At 32.8% G+C, this 9,677-nt stretch overlaps 3 protein-coding genes across 4 annotated transcripts; 1 reads left to right on the top strand and 2 right to left on the bottom strand.

Annotated features, from left to right (window-relative positions):
* Positions 1-3,932: 3,932 nt before the first annotated feature.
* On the bottom strand, positions 3,933-8,426 carry LOC119644903. Its single transcript, XM_038044625.1, has 4 exons — positions 8,342-8,426; positions 8,180-8,270; positions 5,949-6,118; positions 3,933-4,874 (listed from the first exon to the last, which is right to left on the bottom strand). Exons 3-4 carry the CDS (start codon positions 6,069-6,071, stop codon positions 3,933-3,935), a joined length of 1,065 nt encoding a protein of 354 aa, XP_037900553.1. The 5' UTR covers positions 6,072-6,118; positions 8,180-8,270; positions 8,342-8,426.
* On the bottom strand, positions 6,103-6,794 carry LOC119644890. Its single transcript, XM_038044614.1, has 3 exons — positions 6,562-6,794; positions 6,199-6,489; positions 6,103-6,118 (listed from the first exon to the last, which is right to left on the bottom strand). Exons 1-3 carry the CDS (start codon positions 6,750-6,752, stop codon positions 6,103-6,105), a joined length of 498 nt encoding a protein of 165 aa, XP_037900542.1. The 5' UTR covers positions 6,753-6,794.
* Positions 8,427-8,588: 162 nt separating the features above from the next.
* On the top strand, positions 8,589-9,677 carry LOC119641770 (protein transport protein Sec61 gamma-2 subunit). Of its 2 annotated transcripts, none has more exons than XM_038040611.1 (2): positions 8,589-8,660; positions 9,239-9,677. In XM_038040611.1, the coding sequence occupies exon 2, from the start codon at positions 9,256-9,258 to the stop codon at positions 9,460-9,462; it is 207 nt and encodes a 68-aa protein (XP_037896539.1). In that variant the 5' UTR covers positions 8,589-8,660; positions 9,239-9,255; the 3' UTR covers positions 9,463-9,677. The 2 variants fall into 2 exon arrangements, with proteins under 2 accessions (XP_037896539.1, XP_037896543.1); XM_038040615.1 differs by lacking the exon at positions 8,589-8,660 and adding an exon at positions 8,688-8,932.

The raw sequence follows: 9,677 nt of genomic DNA, 5'->3' as shown, positions 1-9,677 counted from the left end.
TAGATCTGTTTGCCGTAGTTTATGGGTAATGAGTAAACTAATTAATTTTTTATTACTTTTAAAAAGCACAGGTGTTCTCAATTTGTGCGGTACGCTAGACATGTCCTTCGACAAATTTAGCCCATTTCCAATACTACCAACCTTCGATTGTTTCCGCCACGTATGAAGTCGATAAATTCATTTTTGCGCGCTGCATATGAATATTTACAACGAATATTAGACAGATAGACGGATAGACGGATAGACATCCAGGGCATCCTTAAATCGAATCAGAATTTGATGTTGATAACGTTTTGACCAATTGATTGTATCCGTCATCCTTGGGTTGATGGATTTAAAAATTGTATGCTCTGCCCACGTGCACACTCGCAATAGATTAAAAACGGAGGTAATCTCGAAAAAATACCGGCACCGTGAAAAAATTTCGAAAAACCTCCTGCAAATGTTCGCTAGATTTGTCTGCATGTTTGATCCACAATTAATATTAAGCTCTCCGCTCCAATCAATTACCAATTCTTATGTAATTGTGTGAAGGATATGCTAATATGCCTTAGGGGAAATAAATTCCAGATCAGCACAGCTATTGTAAGGCGAAAGGGAAAGGAAAGTTGATAATTGCTCGTATTTCCTTCGACGAGGAAGGATCGTAACGCACCGCTCTCTACCATATCGAGCCCAAATTTTATTATAAAATATTTTTATTCTTTCACGCACCAAATTAACTCATAAACTTATTAATATTTGAAATTATTTATCGATGACTCGAATATATTACGCCTTCTCAAATCTTTTGCTATTGTTCTCGTAAAACAAAAAACCAAAGTCCAATCACATTGTATCTCTTACAATTATGAGAAAATATCGATAATTCTTTTTGTTGTTCTTCTTACATTTGTATACCCTACACGACTTATGATTTATCGTATATTAAATAAATGCGGACACAGAAGGGCTTAAGATAGACCCACCATTTATTATATCAATCGATTCAGAATTGTAAACTGAATTGATCTAGGCCTGTCCGTCCGTCTGCCCATCCGATGTCTGTCCATGTAAATTTGTGTTCAAGCTAAAAGTCGTAATTTTTGATGAAATTTGGGCGTACTTTGATCCAAGCACGAACGCTATTGAAAATCGTTGGAATCGGTCCACTTCTTCGATCATTCCATATATAAGGGACTATTCTGAAAAGTGAAGAGTGTTGAAGGCTTTAAAGTATTCTTTCGATCTTCTCGAGACACATATACATAATACAATTTTTTTGCAATCCTTTATATCAAAAATCGTCATTCAAAAAGTCAAAGATGATTTTTAGACAACCGCTATGATCATCAGCCAAGAGTTCAATATGCAGTGTCACCGGTTTGGATAAAGAAGCCTTTATGCCTAGGCCGCTATCATTGAAACGTTTTACGCAAACAAATTGACAAATTCATACAGATCAGGGAGCAATCGACACTAGTTCGTAAACTTTTCACAACATTTGGATCGTTGGCCTCTGGTATTCGTGACAACTGATATGAATTCTCGAATTCGTCACAACTCTGCTGCAAATTTATAGCTTTCGATTCTTCGACGTCGTCCCTTAGTGTACATATACCAAATGTAATACGCAAGTGAGAGTCATTGCGACATAGACTTCTAGAACTTCTTCTCTCACGAACATCATCGGATAGACTTATGCCATCAAAATTATTGCATTTCTTTCGTTTCCTTTCCATAGCCATTTTTAAATCGATGTCTTTTTAAATTATTATTCACATCTTCAACACGTTTTTCTATAATTTTTATATAGGATTCATGGCCGCCTATACCACGTGGTATATAAATTTTACAAAACTATTTCATTTGCAACCGGTCAAAATTATAAATAACAGTACGAAAGTATTCTCTTGCAATATGCATTTTTAATTCGCAATCGTTCCATTGATCAACTTTTCAATGAAATATTCCAAATTGTTGTCCGCATCGTAATCTTGTTTCTTGTTTTTTTTTTTTTTTTATTATGCACCGATGATGTATGATTCATGGCGGCCAATTCTTAATGACTAATCAACTTGACGCGGAGACAATTAAAGCAATAAGTATGTACGCATGCGCAATTATGACTATCGCGTTCTTAGTCATATAATCTACCGCGACAGAGATAGCGAATTTGAATACCAATCAGTACTATATATAACTAAATTTAATACTAAACAATGCTAATTAGTATTTAAATGCCTCCTCTCTCCTCTCTGATAATACGATTTGTTGTTGTTGTTGTATAAAGAGAGTATGCACGGTATGCACAATTGCATAGACAGACATACAGATGACCGGTTATTACCAATACTCCAACTTTTGAAATTATTGAACAAGCATTATCGCAACAATTTATTCATGAGACGATAACTCCTACATCGATATTATTCTCGCAAATTGTGAACAGAATATACATATGAATATAAGTACGTTCTATATGGGCTTGATATGTAATGAAACATTGATTGATTGAGATTATTTGCTTGCATATAGACTGGATGAAAGACACGGACACGGTTGCAGCGCCCCCCCAAACCGAAAAAACTTGAACATTTTTAAACTCTTCCCAGCTAACGTTCGCAGTATTTTCATATAAAACGTGCATATATTAAACTTGTCTTTCCATACGCAACGCTCGTATAACTGCTCGGATAAACTGCTATATGATAAGCATAAGGCAAAAAATATCAATTGAAAGTTTTATTTTCTTTCATATATGTGTTATATAACAAAATCTATCACTCTTGATTTTGATTTTTACACTTTCCTATAATCACTTTTCAATATAATCAATGATAGAAATTGCATTTAACATAAGAGCAAAAGCAAAGCGTGAAAGAATTTTTTTGCAAAAATTTTGATCATTTTTTCACTTAAAAAAGGCATTTACGGAGAAAACTTGGTACAATGTATATTAAAGCAAAATATTTTTTGGTCATTTTCTCTAACTTCTTTCCCATGTCTTTGGCAAGCTCTGGATGTTGTGTCGAAAGAATTTATTTTAGATTGGTAGCCATCCACCCATTAAACCATTTTCGCACTTTCTCAACTTTGCGGATCCGCATAAGTAATTCTGATTAGAAGACGCCATGTCTGATGAGAGATACCACACTGGTTGTGATAGAATTCCCATTCGAGTTGCAACAGTGCATGCGGAACAATTCTTGCAACAAGTGGCCTAAAAATGGCCACCTTTAACACGCTTACACGTTGGAATATGATGGAAAAGGGTCACCATTAGCCTCTGATGGTTCTCGATAGCAACTTTCTTCAAATAAACAACAACGAAAGCAATGAATTTGAAAGGAGAAGAATTTTGAGCGCTCCATGATTAGTGAACAATTCAATAATATTAAATGGAACGCGATTGTTTTATATAGAGCAACGTTGAAACCCTTCGAATTCAACTGTTATCTATACTGGTATTCCTCGTTTCTTTAACATTTTCACCAGCAGAAATCGCTGATTAAAATCTTTGCAAGCACGTAATAAAATGTTTACCTTTTTTTCGGCTCTTTGTATGAATATTGGGGAGAAAACATAATGAATCTTCATTTATAATTCCACCAGTTCATTTTTTTTTTAAATTTCAATACACATATATATAGCATAACGCATAGGCTTTTTTAAATTTAAATAATAAATATAAGAATAATTTCTATTTTAATTATTTATGACGAAACAACATTCAAACGAGCCGCAGTATAAAATGACAGGTTTGTGCGTCTTCAATGTCATGTGTAAGAGAAAATCTCGTAGGCTTTTTTGCTTGATCCACTATATTTATTAAGAAAATCATATATATTTTAATGTTTCATTTACGCTCTTAAACATAGGTACATCAAATTTATCATCATTTTAAATTCTGCGTTGCTTAGTGAAGATAGAAAAAAAACGAAGCAATTTATTTACGTAATATGTGAGTATATTCTTTGCAAAACGTTGATGCGTAACGATAAATATTCGAGCAAAAATACTAATATTGCAATTGTTTCTAAAGCTATTATGCTGCAAAATATTACATTCAAAAAATCCATATCTAAAGCGGTGCCTAAATGTTTTCTATGTCGTCGCGATAATTTATCAGTTCTCAACGGAGCATTGTTAAAATGAAATATTTGCGTATATTTAGCAATAAAGCCATGAAGTCGTAATCTTGTCAGCAAGCGATCTATCGCGGGCTTCATATACGTGTAACGTGGATAATACACGCAATGCATTGCAGTGAATACATTCTCACGTACCAAGGCATACCTGGATATATTTTCCGTACGCTGTGACATATAGAACGTAACGATAGGTAGCGGACTCAATAGACCCACATTGCCATCTAATATATCGAATCGATTAAAGACTTGATTCGGTGCAGTGGAGACGATTTGAGTTATTTTCTTAAGATTCGGTAAATACTCCAATATATGCGCGGAATTCACATCAGTTAATAGGGTGTAATTTTGTTTAATAATTGTATCAATAGTTTGCGGCAACGGTCTATTTGGAGCGTTATGCATAATTTCGAATAAAAATCCTTCATACGAGCAACGTAAGAAGAATACTAAACCCATCCATAAAACAAGAAATAGTTTGAGAAATCTCCTTTTTAAGCCGATTAAGGTTGACTGGCAAAGACGCTGCACTAAAATTTTCGTGGCAAAAGCAATTGCGAATAACAGCCAAGTTGAAATTTGAAATGGCTTCATAAATAGACTTAACGATGAAAATTTATCTTGGTTTTTCAATAAAATTACATAGTTCAATAAAAAGTATGGTATTGAACTGCTCGTTAATTCTGAACGTTTTGGTAGGCATATAGCACAACCGATAGTCATATTGGCTTTCCGTTCAATTAGCTACAGGAAAGAAAGAAAAAAAATAAATTTGTTATCGAATATTATTTTAGAGTTAAAAACAACAAAAAAATAATAAAATTGATTTAAATACATTCTTCAGTGAAAGAAATTAAGCAAACGCAAGGGGGCACCGAGCTCTTTATGAAGTCTTAACATCCAATAATCATAATATTTTCAAAAGGTTAAATGAAAAAGTAGCATATTTTTCGGCTCTTCATGAATTCTCAACATGCAATATAACAATAAGATTTGCAAAAATTTAAATAGAAAAGTAATGCGATTGTTGCATATTTTTCGGCTATCTTTTTGCCTATTTCAACAATAGTCTACAGAAGTTGATTATTTTGCATAAAGTTCCTGTTTTTAGAATGCATTTCTTAGCAAACAAATGGCTATCAGGATAAAAACATTTTATACATATTTATGATGGAAAACTTCGCTAGCAAAACATTTGTGCAACAAAACTATTAAGTACTACATGATAACATCGAATATAAACCAACTTTGTGAAAGAGCGTAAGATAGAACGAATAGATTTACTGAAATTTGTGCACCATGCATGTATAAGAACATGAACGCACTGTGCATACTTAATAAGTTCTTTCACAAGAAATTTAACTTTATTAAATTTGGACAACATTAGTTTACATTTCATCTCGTTTACCCTTTCTCGGCATAACGCTAGTTACGAAAAATAAGTAGCCGTTTACACAGCATTGATTCGTTATTGTATAGGAAAGTTCGATCATGAACTGAATTACGCGAAATGGTTTAGGATATTTAACAATCGGACTTGCCTGGCTATGATATTTTAACTTCTTTTCAATATTGTGTGACGAAGATAGACGAAGAACTGTAATAGGCAAAGTGATGTAAGTATGTTCGTTATAATTAAAACATTCTCATTTGGTTTTAGATCAAATCATTTCTAATTTGAATTATTGTCCATCTTAATTTCTGGAATTGTTGGCTGCCTCTTTTGCTGCTTTTTTTTGTTCTTGTTTTTTGTCCTGTTAAGTACTAGGTATCAAGAAAAAACGTTAAGACAAAAAAGGTGCAGTATATTTGACGTACCATTTTGAAAATTCCTGTTGCTGTATTATTGGCGTAAATGTGGCCAGCAATAAAATTTCTTGGTTCGTTGGGCACCATTTCAACTGAGAAATTCATTAAGTCGGCGATATCATTTAAAATCATGCCATCATATCCGTTATCCAAGTTTACGATATTATTTATGGGCTCGTCTAGATTCATAAATGGCGGTATATGGTAAAGAATCACATTTATGGGACACTGATGAAAATTGTAAACTTTCGAAGCGTACATATAAGTATAGGAAAGTCTTCTCGGTAATTTTTTAAATTTTTGTATTAAAAGTGGTTTGGTATGAGCGCAAAATTTTCGATTGTACGGACGGTATGTATACAAGAACGAATAATTTGCGACATGTATTATTATATCAACGTCGACTATATACGAATCAAAAAAATGTCGAAACATCTTATGCATTTCAAATTGCCTCTCTATCCAACGCTTATTGGAATAATAAACTATCAGATACTTTAATCGGCTGCCTTGAATCTCTGGTATGGCTAGTATCGTGGCCAGAGTGTACCTAAAAGTTTTCAATTACTCAGTTATTATATAAAAGCGTTTGGCATCGATTAGCTAGCTGATCAACACTTACTGCACTTGCTTTAGGCTTTCAGCGAACATAATTATGGCATGAAAATAATGATCTAATTTTACGCTACTGTATTCGCTAATGGCAACCGGTACTTGAACTTGATTATTATAGTCCAATAATTCGTCCAGAATTTCATTGGTAACGCGTTGATTGCTACGATTTCTAACGTTTGCTATGATACGTACGCTCATATTTTGAGCTTTATAAACATCGCGAAATATCGTTTTTAATGCAGCAGTTAGAGCAACCACTAGCGATCCAGTCACGGAATTTACATAATAATTGAAAATTATTGTAAATAATATAAAATTATAAAAAAAAATATTTAAACGATATATTGACATATTGGATAGATGACTCGAACAAATCTAAACAACAATTGATTGCAATATTTCTTTGAAATTATTTTAACCAGAAAAATGTTCATGCATTTTATTATGGTACTGCACACGCAAACCGCATATTATTTTATTTTCTATATCCCTTGATAATAACGTGTTCTATTCACATGTACATAATTATTATGAGATCATTTATTAAAAGCCTTTAAATCACGTTGCTTGTAAACATTTGGCTAACTGTGATTTTCAAAAAAAAAAAAAAAAAAAAATTATTTTTTCTGCTCAATTCAATAGATATTCTGGTAAACTGCGGCAGGTGATAAAAATGAACAATAGTAGGGAAGAGAATATCGACTTAGCCGAGTGTAGGGAGTAATTTACTGTAAGGCAGATTACAAGATGTAATAAATGGAATTTCTATATAGGAATCCATCGTTTCCATCCAATTAGAATAAGCCGTAGTAGAGTCCACCCTTAACTATCGTAGCAATGACAAACATATCATTATTACATACAGATAAGAAGCTGCCTGCAATTATGAAAACTTAAACACATTTTTCCTAAGCCTTTGTTGTTTACCTGGCCGCAGACATCTTCGGCAACATCTACGGCCTTGAGAGCAGTAACTATACATGGCTATGAATTTTCAGATATTTTGATAGAGTAAAAATGTTGAGAAATTATTGTAATATTAATTAATTAATCTATTCTACTAATCAAGCATACTTGCTCTGGATATACATAAATAGGAGACGAGGATGGATGGCACGATACCGTTAGAATGTGGAAGATATTGTTAGCTTTAATCATAACACCGACAAATTCTACGTCAACCGGCTCAGGGATAATTGGTAGAAAGTTTTTTACAACAATTAGCACACCAACAAGTTTCTTGTACACCCTATCCCTTCTGAAGATCAGAAAATTCTGGCGAAAAATCTTCGTATCATTAACACCTGGCTTAAGCCAAATTTCACTAAGAACGACAATGTCGTAATGGCAGCCAATAGTATAAATAAGCAAGTTATTAACTTTCGTATTGAGCACAAATACATTGTAGTAAAGGACAGTAAATTTGTCACTCAGTTTTTTGAACCATCCGCGGAAGGCTTCAACCTTATAGGCGGAGTGTTCGTTTTGTGAGGTAAAAATTCTTTAACTAAAGCACCCTCAGCCCAGACGACCAAACAGTGAATGCAGCCATTAAATTTTAATGGACGATATTTCTCTAGGCTGTGCAGGATTAAACTGAAAAATTCGAAAATTCTTCATTTCACCATCTAATAGCTTTTTCTGCTTCTATTGTAATGAATAATTTTTACTTTTGATATTCTCAATTTCTCGTAAAAGCCATTACATGCCAGTACACTATGTTGAAGAATAAAATAAATAAAAATATATGTAACACAAATTTTTAAAGCATATTAAGTAATTCTCACCTATCAGCGAATTTTCGTTTGTTGGTTTGCTGAATAACAAAAAAAAGAAGAAGAATTCTCTAATTCTAAATCTTTTGTTATATAGTTTGAATTTTTTCTTTTTTTTTTTTTTTCAATACATTTACTTCGTTAATGTTTTCTCGAGTTATTTTCTGTGTAAAAACGTTAATTTTATCATTTAAATGTCATTGTGTAGCTTGGCAGCCCTGTTGCCACGTATTTTCATGTCAATTTGACAAAATGAAAATACAATTTACAGTTTAACGTTCCTCTCGTTGGTCATTCGTGTTGAATTTGTAGAAACTGAAAGAAGTTGCGTGTAAGTGCGAAGTGTATAAAAATTGTACTTCTTTTTTTTTCTTTTTTTTTATTGAAAAAGAAAAATGATAATTTATTAATATGAAAAACCCATGCATATAGTGTCGAGAAAGTATATTTTAATAAAATCATTAAAAAATTTCCAAAAAAAAAAGAAAGTAGTAGGACCGACAGCAAAGAGAGCGTGTGAAATCGTTTTAACATATTTTAAAAATCTGAAGATTCGTTAAAGTGTGTTGTGTGCCCTTAGCAAATTTCTTCTTAATTGTTCAAGTAAGCAGCATCCCTGGAAAACGTAAATTTGCTTAATAAAAGAATTCATTACCTGTCTGCCACGCAGGCAATAACATGAAAGTAAAAGTTAAACACGCACTTTCAAGTTTAATGATTTTCGTATACATATAAGTGCGTTTCTCAAGAACCAAACTGGCTTTCCACTTTTATCATTGCACACGTCTCTCTACATCACCTGAACAAAATATGAATGCTATGAAAATTCAAAGGCTTCGTCAACATATTTTATGAATGGGATCAGTCAATAAAGTAATAAATTGTTTTGTGTTTTTCTTTCATTTTCAGCTTTTAATTAACCCGCCATGGATAAAGTTGTTAAATTCTGCGAACCTGGACGTGCTTTTGCCAAGGACTCAATACGATTAGTGAAACGCTGCACAAAGCCCGATCGCAAAGAATTCCAGAAAATAGCTATCGCTACAGCTATTGGTTTCTGCATCATGGGTTTCATTGGTTTCTTTGTCAAATTGATACACATACCCATTAATAACATAATTGTGGGTTCATAAGTGATTCAAATAATAACAACAACAAAAACAAGGGAAATATCTTTTTTACAACTTGAAAGCTGTATCAGCGATTTATAATTTTATAATTCTTTTCTTTAATTCATCTGTAACGCTATTTTCAAGTTAAAAGTTGCGCAGAAATTTCTTTTCAATGGTTTTGCATTGTTTAAAAACTTTTCTAACAGCACTTTGTGCTAAAAAAAACGAAAAAAAAA

Source organism: Glossina fuscipes, unplaced genomic scaffold (assembly GCF_014805625.2).
Source record: "Glossina fuscipes isolate IAEA_lab_2018 unplaced genomic scaffold, Yale_Gfus_2 0, whole genome shotgun sequence".
NCBI lineage: Eukaryota > Metazoa > Arthropoda > Insecta > Diptera > Glossinidae > Glossina > Glossina fuscipes.
The sequence above is the reverse complement of the archived record's forward strand: the minus strand, read 5'-3'. Positions and strand labels throughout refer to the sequence as shown.